Genomic DNA, 14,301 nt, shown 5'->3' with positions numbered 1-14,301 from the left:
AAGCAAACATGGGACTGGAAAAAGAAAGAGAGAAATTTTATAAAGAATAAATAAATTGCTATTTGGTATTTCCATAAGCTCCCTTGCCCTAGATTTTGTTCACAGCTTCCATAAGATTATCTATTAAAGACAAGTAAAAATCTTCAAAATACATTTCCAGAAGTGCTGGTAAAATGCTTCAGCCGTCTGAATGGGTAAACTTAACTTGTTCCATCTGCCAGAAACACTATTTAGATCCAGCTATTCTTTTATAATAATTATAAGAATATAACTATTCTTTTTGTTTTAATTTACAAATCATAGAAGTTTATTTCTCACAGTTCTGGAGGTTGAAAAGTCCGAGATCAAGGCACTGGCACTGTGAATTCTTCTACAAGTTCTCTTCCTGGTTGCAGCCAATGCCTTCTTGCTGCTCCTCACATGGTGGAAGGGTCTTTGCGGGGTTTGTTTTATGAGAATACTAATCCCATTCATGAAGGCTCCACCTTTATGACCTTAGAACTGCTCAAAGCCCTCATCTCCTAATATGTCATCTTTGGGGTTTTAGGATGTCAACATCTAAATTCGGGTGAATACAAACATATAAATATTCTTTTATAAGTTCATCTCAAGATTCAGTGGTAATGTTTTGAAATTTTTATCTCTAAAAGGGAGTTAGCTTCTTGCCCTAGAAATTTGCTGCCAGTAGATAATTGTTTAAATGAATATTCTTATGTTGCAGGATTAGTTCTCAAGAATTTTCAGTGTTCTGGGACTCTGTCAAGTGATCTTAATTAGGAGTTCTGGGTTATTGAGAAAAGGGGAAATCTATTAACAGGTCTTCCTTGATTTACTGTGGGGTTACATTCTGATAACCCATCATAAGTCAGAAAAAACGTAAGTCAAAAATGCATTCTATACACCTAACCTACCAAACATCATAGTTTTGCCTAGCATACCTTAAACCTCCCTGGGACACATTCATTAGCCTACAGTCAGGCAAAATCATCTGACACAAAGCCTGTTTTAGAATGAAGTGTTGAATATTTCATGCAATATTGAATATGCTCTTGAAAGTAGAAGACAGAATGGTTGTCTGGGTACAGAATTGTTTTTAAGTATATTGGTTGTTTACCCTTGTAAACAAAAAGTAACACGAGCCTGGGAAAAGATCACATTTCAAACTCCAAGTATATCTTCTACTGAATGCATACCACTTTTACACCATCGTAAAGTTAAAAAACCATAAGCCATGTTGAAGTTGGCAGACCTTCTGTACTGTAACAGCAAATTCAGACACAGTGCATGCCATGTTCCAGGCATTGTTTTAAAAAGCTTAATATGTATTAACTCACTTAACTCCCCTTGAGAAAGGTATTGTCAACATTGGCATTTTACAGATGAGGAAACAGAAATTCACTGAAGTTCAGCAGCTTGCCCACAGCCCCTCTGGGAGTGAGTAAAAGGCCACCCTGCCTTTCTACCTTCTTTTCCTGTAAGCTCTACCCAATACTTCAGTAAAACTACCTATTGAAAGCCCATCAGAATGCCTCTAACAGGAAGTTCATCTGAAAGCAGGCCAGTTAGTAGAGTTGGGATCTCCGGGAAATGGAAGGACAGGCTTGATGTCAGAGTGTTGTTTCATCCTTTTGTTGTGTCTGTTCACTTAGCATTCCATTTAAGTGGTTATACTGAGTTACATAGAAGGAGACGCCTACTTGTGTTTTTGTTTATAGGTTCTGATGCGTGCAAGAGACTGACAGAGCAGATAATTAAACCTTGTGATCATTGTACTCATTGTTACTAGGGTAATTCCCTGACTCCACCAGAAGAATAGCTTCAGGGAGAAGTCACAGTTCCCAGGAGCCACCAAATACTTGCAAAGGCTGGAGTTTTACTTCCTTATCAAGAATGAGCCTCTCCAAAGAAACACGGGAAACTAAGTATGCAAATTCTTGAAAGTATACATTTGCCTAGTGTGAATCACTACTTGCTTAATTAGGTGCTTAGTTAAGAAAACAGCTGTGTATAAGGATGGAGGAGAAATAGGGACAGGAGGTGGTGGTGGAGATGGTGCTGGAAAGGAATGGGCAGGATGAATAACTGTTAGGGCAAATGTATTGATTCTATCCGCAGAGTTTTTTGGTTTTTAATTTTTATTGGTTTGGGAGTTTTGGAGGGTTTTTCAGGTTTTGGTGTCATTTTGGTTTGTTTTTTGGCAGATCTTTCTCTTTAATTCTACAAGGTGAGAATGACCAAGCAGAAGACAGACCCTCTGATCTTAGTGATAGTTTCCAAAGGTATTTGTTACTCACCTGGGGGCTATTGAACTCTGAAATCTCCTCTTCTACTTTCTGAGAAAGGTGAGAATTCCATTTTTAAAAGTTTGCACACAGAAAACATCAGGATTCTGTAAACTTCATAAGAAGTTGGGTTTTGGCTTTGTGTCAGGCAGAGAGTTCCTTTATCCAGGAGAGTTGGTTTTGATCCTTCTAGGCAACAAGGCTTACCTTGGATGCTCCTCTGTCTTCAGCAGCCACAGGTCTGCTTGTGACCTAGAGTGTGCACCCTCCCCTCGTTTTAGCCACCCTGTGTGGACACGGAAGATTAATTTAACCCTGTGCAGCTCCTTTTCTTTCAAGTTCTGCTTGAGAGAACCTTCTGATTTTCAATTGAGAAAATTTGTTTAAGTTCTAGTCATTCTGGAGCAGCACCCTGAGGTGTCTTGCCACAAGTTAGAATCCTTGAATTACAGGCCGGGAGGTGACAGCTTAAATTAGAATCTTTTTCTTGCATGGGTGATCTCTCAAGGAAAATGTTCCAAGTCCGTGACTTATAGGTAAAACTGAGCATGTCATTAAATGATGGAGGCTTGATAAAAAATGGAGGCTTCTCTTTGGGCTCAGTGGTAAAGAATTAGAGTCACTTGGACTTCAAGGAGATCCAACCAGTCCATCCTAAAGGAGATCAGTCCTGGGTGTTCATTGGAAGGACTGATGCTGAAGCTGAAACTCCAACACTTTGGCCACCTCATGCGAAGAGTTGATTCATTGGAAAAGACTGATGCTGGGAGGGATTGGGGGCAGGAGGAGAAGGGGATGACAGAGGATGAGATGGCTGGATGGCATCATCGACTCGATTGATATGAGTTTGAGTGAACTCCGGGAGTTGGTGATGGACAGGGAGGCCTGGCGTGCTGTGATTCATGGAGTCGCAAAGAGTCGGACACGACTGAGCGACTGAACTGAACTGAACTGAAAGAATTAGCCTGCCGATGCAGGAGATGAAGGTTCGATCCCTGGGTCAGGAAGATTGCCTGGAGTAGGAATGGCAGCCCACGCCAGTGTTCTTGTGTGGGAAATACCACAGAAAGAGGAGCCTGGTGGGCTGTAGTTCATGCGGTCATGAAAGAGTCAGACATGACTTAGTGACTGTAACAGCAGCAACAATGAAAGATGCTTGTCTGAGAATTTACATGGCAGCCTTAGAAATCCAGGAACTTGACTGTCATCCTTCAGAAAAGCCCAAGCCTCATTGCCTTTGTTCCAGATAAATTTCCTGCAGGCGTTTATGTGTTTGGGAAGGGTACGTGCTTCAAGGAAGACAAGGCGCTAGCATGCAGGGTGTGGGTGAGGCCGGAATGGTGTTCCTGTCCCCTGTGTCATGCCTGTCTCACCCTCATGCCATCATCCACCTCCAGCTTGCTTTTAAAATTTTTGTTCTTTTTCAAGCAAGGCGAGCCAAGCAGAGGCACTGTGGTTCTTGGGGGATAAGTTGTCACAAAGTTCATAGTTGGGAAAGGGTGGTGTTTAAGATCTGTTAGATTATATTTCAAGACAAAAGAGAGTAATTACTCTATTTCTTTACGGACCACCTGCAGAACTACTGGAGGCACTGACTTTTAAAAAGAAGATTTTTCTTTACAATATTGTAGTGAGTTTTGTCCAACTAAAAAAAAAAAAAAAAAACAATAAAAAAAAAAAGATTTTTCGATACTCCCCAAAGTTGATATTAAGGGTGCTACTTTAACAGGCACCCCATATTTTCTCGAATATTAACTGTAAATCTTAGAGCTCTGCAGAGTATTTCATAGCCTGAAGGGATATATCCATGTGCACAGTCCTCTAATCTTTAAAAAAAATTACTTCCATATTGAGAGGAATGGCCAGCCTGCAAAGAGACTCCCTATCCTGCCTCACTTAGCCCTGGAAAGGATTCAGTTCAGTTCAGTTGCTCAGTCATGTCCGACTCTTTGCAAACCCATGGACTGCAGCACGCCAGGCCTCCCTGTCCAATACCAATTCCCGGAGTCTACTCAAACTCATGTCCATTGAGTCAGTGATGCCATCCAACCATCTCATCCTCTGTCCTCCCCTTCTCCCCCTGTCTTCAATCTTTACCAACATCAGGGTCTTTTCAAATGAATCTGTTCTTCCAATCAGTTGGCCAAAGTATTGGGAGTTTCAGCTACAGCATCAGTCCTTCCAATGAATATTCAGGACTGATTTCCTTTAGGGTAGACTGATTGGATCTCCTTGCAGTCCAAGGGACTCTCAAGAATCTCCAACGCCACAGATCAAAAGCATCAATTCTTCGGCGCTCAGCTTTCCTTATAGACTAACTCTCACATCCATACATGATCACTGGAAAAACCAAAGCTTTGACTAGACAGATCTTTGTTGGCAAAGTACTGTCTCTGCTTTTTAATATGCTGTCTAGGTTAGTCATAGCTTTTCTTCCAAGCAGTAAGCATTTTTTAATTTCATGGCTGCAATCACTATCTGCAGTGATTTTGGAGCCCAAAAAAATAAAGTCTGACACTGTTTTCACTGTGTCCCCATCTATTTCCCATGAAGTGATGGGACCAGATGCCATGATCTTAGTTTTCTGAATGTTGAGCTTTAAGTCAACTTTTTCACTCTCCTCTTTCACTTTCATCAAGAGGCTCTTTAGTTCTTCTTTACTTTCTGACATAAGGGTGGTGTCATCTGCATAGCTGAGGTTATTGACATTTCTCCTGGCAATCTTGATTCCAGCTTGTGCTTCTTCCAGCCCAGCGTTTCTCATGATGTACTCTGCATATAAGTTAAATAAGCAGGGTGAAAATATACAGCCTTGACATACTCCTTTTCCTATTTGGAATCAGTCTGTTGTTCCATGTTCAGTTCTAACTGTTGCTTCCTGACCTGGTAAGCAAGAATGTGAAGTCACTCAGTCATGTCCAACTCTTTTGCGACCCTGTGAACTGTAGCCCACCAGGCTCCTCTGTCCATGGGATTCCCCAGGCAAGAATACTGGAGTGGGTTGCCATTTCCTTCTCCAGGGGATCTTCCCGACCCAGGGATCGAACCCAGGTCTCCCTCATTGCAGGCAGACACTTTAACCTCTGAGCCACCAGGGAAGCAAGAATAGTTGGATATAAATGGTGTTTCTGGCAGATGGAACAAGTTAAGTTTACCCACTCAGATGGCTGAAGCCTTTTACCAATATTCGTGGGAAGACATTTTAAGGTTTTTATGTGCCTGTTTTTAACTCTTATTTTTAAATGGGGGAAAATTGCTTTACAATGTTGTGTTGGTTTCTGATGTACAACAGCAGAGATCAGCCATAATTATACATGTATCATCTCCCTCTTGAACTCAGAATTATTCTCCTCCACAGAAATTTTTAGTAAAAGGTGAAAGATTTATATGATAGGAAGAGAAGCAGAATATTACTTGCCTTTAATAGATAACCTTATGGGGGCTGTGGATAAAATTTGTGGCAGTTACGGAAGTTATGGAAATATCAAGTAGCAGTTTGCTTTTTAAAATCTCTCTCTCTTTTTGTTTGTTTTTTGCCCCAGTCCCAAGGGTGCTTTAGCCAACCATGTGGATGCTCTAGTTCAAAGATGTGATAAGATCAATATTTCCAAGGGACTAAGAATCTTAAGTTTTATCTAAGAAGGAAGTCAGGAACATATTTGCCTGTTATCAGAAATCTAGGATAAGTACTATCATCTTTTTTATTTTCTTTAATAGCCTGTAGATTAGTTCAATATTTTTTGTGTGTGAAGTGCCGTCCCCAAATACACAAAGGTCTGGACCTGGTGGGGTCTGCTTACAGAGTAAGGGACAATAAATCAAGCCTTTCTGTACATTTCCTGGACCTCTGTCAAAGCAGTTTCCAGGCTATCAATATTTACATAAGTTTTATACTTGCTGTGCGCCATCTGCAGTTCTTGACATTTGTTCTCTGATCTTCCCACTCTTAATCTTGTAGAAGCAATATAGGCCCCTTATAATGTCTTTATAAAGACAAACTTCCCTGAGACCCAGCGTAGTTAGTTAGACAAAGAAAATATTGTCTGTTACTTCATGTCTTAGGGTCCTAACTAGTTACTGAGGCAAGCCTGACAGACAACCTGCATCCCTCAAGTGGCAAAAAATGAGAAGGAATGTTCTCACTGGTTACAAAAGTTCTCAGTACATGAAACAAGACAAATAGAGATTCTTGTTTGAACGTTTTTCATTATTATGACAAATGAGAGAGACAAAGGAAAGCATGATTCTTTCTGGGAGGCTAAGAATCAGTAACAGTAGGTGTTGATGACCAAAAACAAATTCACAAGAGGCATGATTCAAGATCTATTTTCACAAACGTTTTTCTCCTGCCAGTGTGAATTTGGAAAGGAACAGAGAAGGAAAAATTTTTATCCTCCTCTCTTGAGTGCACTACAGAGAGCTGGGAGACGGACATGGTAACAATTCTTACCTTCTGCTGGCCTGTTGTTGATTATCCCATATCTCAACTGCAGTTTGAGGAGAGAGGAGTGTTCTAGCCTTTCCCTGTCCATCCTCATCACTAGAAACTGTACAGGAAGAAACGTGTTTCCTTTTGCCATTTTATAGTTTTTATTTGGGTCTCTGTAACAAAAGATTAGCAAGAGAAAAGTAAACAAGTTCATTAGCATGTACATCTCATATATACTTATAAGAAATTCTAGTAGGTATAACTCAAAAACATAGCTAGAACTTAGACTTACAGATTATCTTGACCAAAGAACAACATACTTTTAGAGTAGCAACAAGACAGGAAAAGAATGCTAGGCTTCAAGGCTGACAGATTGTGGGATGATAATAAATACATTTAAAACTAATGGAAGATGCTAGCTACTCAGTAAAGGTTGTTTTGTTGGGTCCTCTGGTGCTGTCTTGGGGCTGATAAGAGTCAAGGGTTGTTGGTGATTAATATCTGCACAAATTTATGTTCTGCTTTCAGGAAATTAGGAGAAGGGTGGAGAATTTTTCTTGGATTTGCTTCTTTTCAATTGCCTCAGCTCAAAATAATCCTTGTGCCAGAGGGGAAGATTTTTGGGTGGCATATATGGTTATCCTTCTGTAAGTTTTACTGTTCAGTTCTTTTGCTTTGCAATGACCCTTTATGTTCTAACATGGAAATGTGAAGTAAGGCACTGTCAGAAAGGAGTTAGGAATGTTGTTCTCATGAGCTTACTTATCATAGTAAAACACTGATTTATAAATTAAGGTTTTACAATAGACACCAAAAAAGTTAGTAGAGGAATCTGGTTGAACAACATGGTGTGGTGCTACATGCCTATCAGAACACCGGGCAGGATGTCATGTTGTTCTGTGGAAAATATATATAAAATAATTTTACATGAAAAAGAAGACAACAGAGTGAAAGCACATAAAGAAATTTAATGAAAAAAAATTAATGAAATATTAGAGTTCATTTTCAGTTGGATAAAATATTCATTCAGGAATCTTTTTCTTTATAGTTACTCAAATTTGTAATAAAATAGAAGGAAGTTCTTCTTTGGGCTATAGTGTTAGACCCAGTTCTTCCTGCAAGGTCATTAAGCAATCTCATTTTATTATTTTCATGCTGGTTAATAATTAGGATATCAGCATATTCCTTTAAACAGAAGGAAGAAAACTTTGGTCAGTGGACCAAAACACAGGCCCTGCTTTCCACGTGTCATGAGGGTGGAGTCCCCAAACTAGTCAGAGAAGAGGGAAGTGAAAAGATGTTAAATACCAAGTGCAGCCTGGATATCTGGCTTGTCAGTCAACATGAACACTCTCCTTTTTCTGGGCCTCCTCCTCCTTTCTGTCACTGTTCAGGGCAAGAAATTTCAGAAGTGTGAGCTTGCCAGAACTCTGAAAAGACTTGGATTAGATGGCTATAAGGGCGTCAGCCTGGCAAACTGTAAGTTAACTATCCTTCCTCCTTCCAAATAGTGAGTTAGCCAGGTGTGGAACAGATACTAATAGAGGATGAATAATAAGAAAGGGATATTGTGTAATAGACTTTCCTTATTTCTTTGAGGTTTTGTACATTCACAGTGGTTAAAACATCAATGGTTCCTTTAGAATCGGATATACCAGGTGAAGGAATGAGGCATGGGAGGGTCAAATTCTATACCATTCTAAGCATGCCGGGTACTGCTATACTCCTCTAGAGCCACTGAATTTGCCAGCTGGGATATGGAGGCTGACTATAAGATATATTTCAGCACCTGAGATATGTCTGTCAAGCCCTTGGTATTTGACTCTAGCCATTTCCAGTTTGGAACTTGAGTTCTACAAGCCAGAGGGAGGCAGTATTTTTCTCATTTTTAATCCCACTACCATGATGTTGGGCAAAGTTTTTTAAAAATTTCACTGAATTCTTAAAACAGGGATAAAAGGAACCTATTTCCCCTCAATCAATATCTATATAAGGACCCATGAAATGCAGTATGAAATGACATTTTATTATTCTGACTCTAGTTGATGAATTATTTTTCATTTTCTTCCACAAAATTCAAGATGTGTCTGAAGGAAAAGTGACTCTGTATTTTAGTCCATATTTGTCAGTCATCACTGTATTTTTCAGATTGAATTCAGACATTTCTCCTCCATAACTATTTTTAAATGAATGAGTAACTGGCTAGAAGGATGCATGGATAACATAGTCTTTCCTATTCTATGACTCTTTTCAGGATTCTAATTTGATATCCAAATTCAACTTTAAGTATCATAAGAAATTTTTTTTTCTCCCAGAAAAAAATACTTAAAAATGTTTTTCCCTAATAAAAGTATTTTTCCATTAGCATATGTATATGCCACTAATTGGGATTTCCAGATGGCTCAGTAAAAAGAAACCATCTGCTGATGCAGGAGACTCAAGAGACGTGGGTTCAAGACCTAGGTTGAGAGGAGGACATGGCTACCCACTCCAGTATTCTTATGTGGAAAACCCCATGGACCGAAGAGGCTGGCGGGCTACAGTCCATGGGGTTGCAGAGTCGGACATGACTGAAGCGACTTACCTCACACATATGCCGCTAATGACTGAGTCCACTCAACTCTGTCGATTTTTCTATTCTAGGCTGAATCTTACGTGAGGGATGGGAGCAGGGGAAGGGTAATAGCAACGGAGGAAACAACTATTTTAATATTTTTAAAAATATGTCACTTGCTTCATTAGTATTAACAAATGTTTTGCTAACAAAAGCATTCTTTTAAGGGCCCTTTAACACGAAAGTGTTAAAATATTTTACAAGTAAAATACATCTTTATACTTATAAAACAAGTTGTTAGTAAAGTAGAATTAAATAGAACTAATTATGCTGTGATGTATAAGTTATATCGTGTTGCTGTTTATTACTATTTTTTTCAGGGATGTGTTTGGCCAGATGGGAAAGCAATTACAACACATGTGCTACAAACTACAATCATGGAGACAAAAACACTGATTATGGGATATTTCAAATCAATAGCCGCTGGTGGTGTAATGATGGCAAAACCCCAAGAGCAGTTAACGCCTGTCGTTTACCCTGCAGCGGTAAGACAAGATAATGTGGCGTGATGGCACAGGACTCACCTGGTTATACCTGTTGGGTTATCCAAAAAATTTGTTCAGGTTTTTCCATAAATATCTTATGGGAAAATTGGAATGATCCTTTAAGTCAAGAGTCAATAGAAGTAAAAAGGTCTTGAGGGGCTCATTAGGGACCTAAAACAACTCCATCTTAACTTCTAGAAGCTCTTTACTTTGCTCCTCATAATTCCTCAAGTAAGAAATTAAAGAGCTGGTATCATAAAAGTTTGCTGTTTGCTAACATACAAGAGTTTCTGTAGTGACCTATCACTTCATCATAACTGGACATGTTGGTGCTTTGTAAAGAACAATCCCATTCCTCTTACTTTCCTTGTTTGTGGAGGTTTAGGGATAATTTGGTTGTGTGGGAGTTTGTTTTTTTTCCAATGTACCCTCCTTTATTGAAAAACAAAAGTATTAGTGGTTAACCAAATAAGAGGAATATGTGTGGTCTTTTTAAAATATAACTTTTACTTTATATTGTGAAATGTTTTAAATACTTGGAAAATTAGAAATATTAGCATATAAACATCACTATGCTTATTGTATAGTTTTACAGTTATTCACATTTTGTCATATTTGCTTCTCTTATGTATATCATATATATGGGATTGTTTGCTGAGTGATTTTAAACTGATTTAGAAACATTATGACATTTCATTTCTAAATACTTTGGTTTGCATCTTCAAAAAATCCAGTGCCTGTATAAGCATAATCATTCTAACAAGCTAATTTACAGATTTGTGTAATTGGGGTGAAAAAAAATTCTATTGAGTTCCTTTTAAAGTAAAGATAACATATGAATCTTCAGTGCATAAAATATTGAAGAAATATTGCAAAACTGATAGTTATATTTTTAAATATTTAAAATCCAAATAAAAAGATCAGTCTTTAGAATATGATTTTGTATCCAGTTAATTTATTTTATACAAATATTTTACATTATAGAATAACCTGTGATCATTGAATAGAAATTCTTACTACCAAGAGATGCATGAACACTGGTAACTTTTGGTATCCGTGTCTTCTTTCAGAATCTACATCACTCATGTAAATGAATTAAAGCTATATTATGCACATTTGTATCCACATATGAACAAGTAAGCAATGGGTTTCAACATAAAAGAAATTGTACTAAATTTACAGCTTTACAATTTGCTCTTTATTACACAATGCTATTTTTGTTAACAAATACCCATCTTTATTATTATTTAAGATGAATAGACTTGTACTCTGTAGATATTCTATAATTTATCAATCCACTTCTTTTTTAACATTTCCTTGTTTATTTTTGGCCATGTGAAGTCTTAGTTGCCACAGGCAGGATCTTCATTGTGCCATGAAGGCTTCTCTCTAGTTGGAATGTGCAGGCTTAGTTGCCCTGCAGCATTTGACATCTTCCTTCCCCCACCAGGGATTGAACCAGCATCCCCTGCTCTGGAAAGTGCACTCTTAACCACTGGGCAGCCAGGGAGTCCCTCAGTCTATCTCTTACTGTTAAGCACTTAGGCTGTTTCCATTTTCTCCTTTTATATTATCTGCTATGAAACATTTTCTACACACGTCTTTGGGTACATACCATGACTTCTTTAGGATAAATTTCCATTAGGAGAATTGCTGAGTAAAATACTGCTAGACTGTTTCTGCTTGTTTATTTTGTTTTTACACTGCCTAGTAAAGAGTCCCTTGTATCACATTAGTTAATAGTTCCTGAACATAAAATGACTTTGGTAAATGAGAAACAGAATGCTTTATTTCATACCAAAGGGGATGGAATGAAGAAAGAGTTTTCCTCCAACATTAGCACAGATACATGGACTCTTAAAAAACAATATTAGTTGTTTTTTCCTCGGCCTAAGAGAAAGCTGACTTAACCTAAACTTATAATGAAATTTCCATGAAGATTGTTTTCACTTCTCACCACTTCTTTCTCAGCTTTGCTGAAAGATGACATCACTCAAGCTGTAGCAAGTGCAAGGAGGGATGTCAGTGGTCCACAAGGTGTTAGATCATGGTATGGTTTTTTTCCCCTTTCCAGTTTTACTGAGATGTAATTGACATAAAGCAGTGTAAAAGTTTAGGGTGTACAGCATAGTGATTTGATTTATAGTCATCATGAAATGATTATCACAATAAGTTTAGTAAGTATTGATTATTCATATAAGTATGAATACAAAGTTAGAGAAATAGAAGAAAAAAATTCTGTGTGGGATGAAAAGTCTTAAAATTTACTCTCAACATCCTTTATATACATATAACAGTGTTAATTATATTTATCACGTTGTATATTGTATTGTTGTGGCTGTCTAGTCGCTAAGTTGTGTCTAGATCTTTTAGGACCCCATGGACTGTAGCCTGCCCGGCTCCTCTGTGCTTGCGATTTCCTAGGCAAGAATACTGGAGTAGGTTGCCATTTCCTTCTCCAGCGGGTCTTCCCGACCCAGGAATCAAACTTGTGTCTCCTGCACTGTAGCCGCAATCTTCTGCCACTGGGCCACCAGGGAAGGTCTGTTGTACATCACATCCCTGCTATAATCTTATACCTGGAAGCCTGTAGTACCTTCCACTGCCTTTGTCCAGTTCCTCACCCTTCACCCCACCCTCAAGCCCCACTCTGGCTAAGCACAAATCTGACCACTCTTCTGTGAATCATTGTACATTTGTGTTCGAAATATAATGGACCTACAACACTGTGTAGATTAGTCTTTAGATCAAGACTAATCTTGTTTGTCTTTAGTTCCTGTTATAGAGCTCAGTGTGTGTTAAGCACGAAAGAGGAGAGCTGATCCATCCTGCTGTGATGAGAGAAGTGAGGGAATATTCCCAAAGACCAGGGTAAAACTGCAGCTTGACATTTATGCTAAACAGTGTATTACATAGAAACAATATTTTACCAGATTCAGAATCTTACTCTTTTACTACTCATTTTTTTTAAGGGAATTTCTAGAGGCTTTAAGATTCTCCACACAATACCAATACCTTGTCATATCTTGAAATTCGTTTTGGAATGAAGTCAATGTGGACTGCATTTTGCAGTGCTGGTGTGGACTGCACAAAATTCAACGTTTGTGTTCAGCGTTCTGTGCCCTAGTGAAGGCTTGGGGGAGATGTGAAGTCCTTGGTATACATATCCCCAGTTAAACAGCAATCCTTGCAACTGTCTGTAACTTGTATTTCCTGTTGATAAACTATTTTGTTCTCTCAAAGGATTTGAAGTATGGATAAGACAATGAAGATATGTTTCAAACTTCTTATCATTTGTTTCATCTTTTTCTTCAGGATGGCGTGGAGAAACAAGTGTCAAAACCAAGATCTCAGGAATTATGTTCAGGGTTGCGTAGTGTAACAGTGGAGTTTTCCCTTCAGCTCATTTTGTCTCTTTTTGGTATTAAGGAAGCAATAGTTGAGTAAAAGTTTACACTACCACTCTTCAAACAAATAATGTTTTTACAGAAGCAGGAGCATGTGGTCTTTCTTCTAAGAGGCTTGATGTTTACCTCACTTGTTTATTGTTTGATATTAGGTCTATGATATTTTTCAGCTTGCTAACAGAACTAATGCTGGTGAATATTTGTCTAAAATCTTCATTATCAAATGTATCTTTAGTACATTCAGTTCTTAATCAAAGAAATAACCCAGACTTAATCCTGAATGATACAAGTATGCTCCAGTATTCAACAAAAATATAACAGAAGAATATCTTTAAACAAATTGATCTTAGGCAAAGTCCCACCTGTGTAGGCATGTGAACCTTCATCTGTTCAGTCAAAAGGAACAGAATGTCAAATGGCTAAAAATGAAAACAGCTCAAGTTAAGAATTTTGTCTTCAACAGTGTGGCCTTTGGTTTAAATGTTTTAGTAGAAATGTTGCATTTACACAGCTTTTTAAAAATAAACTCACAATTTATACATCAGCTTATTTTAGCCTTTGTGAAGAACTCATTTATGCATCTTGCTGATCCTGAAGGAATATAAAGAAGGATTAGATGAGCTGTTGATTTTCCTTAGTCTTATTAGCTTAAATTCATGCATTATGACTAAATTCAGAGGCAGATGAGTTTGCAAGCATTGAATAAATTGCTATTAAACAGATGTGACTTTATGTATGCTTTAAAATAATTTCTTTTTTCATTAAAAGCTTTGCAACTCATACCTTGTCTTTTCTTTGTTTAGAGCCATTTAATGTTTCTGAAGAAATACATATGCATATATTTGGAAAATAATTATCTGACACTTATTATTTCCTACATCCTTACCTGTACTGGAACGGCTGGATATTGCTAGAGAAATCCATAAGCATGCTGACATATCTCACTTAATTAAAAAAAAATTTTTTTTTGGCCGCACTGTACAGCCTCTGGGATCTTAGTTCCTCAACCAGGGCTTGAACCTACCCCCTGAACAGTGAAAGCATGGAGTCCTAACCATGGGTGTTTGTTTTAGTCACTCAGTCA

At 38.1% G+C, this 14,301-nt stretch overlaps 1 protein-coding gene and 1 pseudogene across 1 annotated transcript; one reads left to right on the top strand and one right to left on the bottom strand.

Moving 5' to 3' along the window:
- Nucleotides 1-5,588: 5,588 nt before the first annotated feature.
- LOC133049455 (U5 spliceosomal RNA) lies at nucleotides 5,589-5,693 on the bottom strand (annotated as a pseudogene).
- A 2,293-nt stretch (nucleotides 5,694-7,986) lies between these two features.
- LOC133047219 (lysozyme C, milk isozyme-like) lies at nucleotides 7,987-13,997 on the top strand. The gene is made up of 4 exons (XM_061130294.1): nucleotides 7,987-8,190; nucleotides 9,646-9,810; nucleotides 11,782-11,860; nucleotides 13,126-13,997. Exons 1-4 carry the CDS (start codon nucleotides 8,055-8,057, stop codon nucleotides 13,190-13,192), a joined length of 447 nt encoding a protein of 148 aa, XP_060986277.1. The 5' UTR covers nucleotides 7,987-8,054; the 3' UTR covers nucleotides 13,193-13,997.
- Nucleotides 13,998-14,301: the final 304 nt, after the last annotated feature.

This window comes from Dama dama, chromosome 3 (assembly GCF_033118175.1).
Source record: "Dama dama isolate Ldn47 chromosome 3, ASM3311817v1, whole genome shotgun sequence".
In the NCBI taxonomy this organism is placed as follows: domain Eukaryota; kingdom Metazoa; phylum Chordata; class Mammalia; order Artiodactyla; family Cervidae; genus Dama; species Dama dama.
The sequence above is the reverse complement of the archived record's forward strand: the minus strand, read 5'-3'. Positions and strand labels throughout refer to the sequence as shown.

Bases quoted from the DNA above. Each gene is read 5' to 3' on its own strand.
- LOC133047219 (XM_061130294.1), top strand. From the start codon at position 8,055: ATGAACACTCTCCTTTTTCTGGGCCTCCTCCTCCTTTCTGTCACTGTT. The intron at 8,191-9,645 runs GTAAGTTAACTA...TATTTTTTTCAG, and splicing joins GGGCGTCAGCCTGGCAAACT to GGATGTGTTTGGCCAGATGG. The intron at 11,861-13,125 runs GTATGGTTTTTT...CTTTTTCTTCAG, and splicing joins CCACAAGGTGTTAGATCATG to GATGGCGTGGAGAAACAAGT.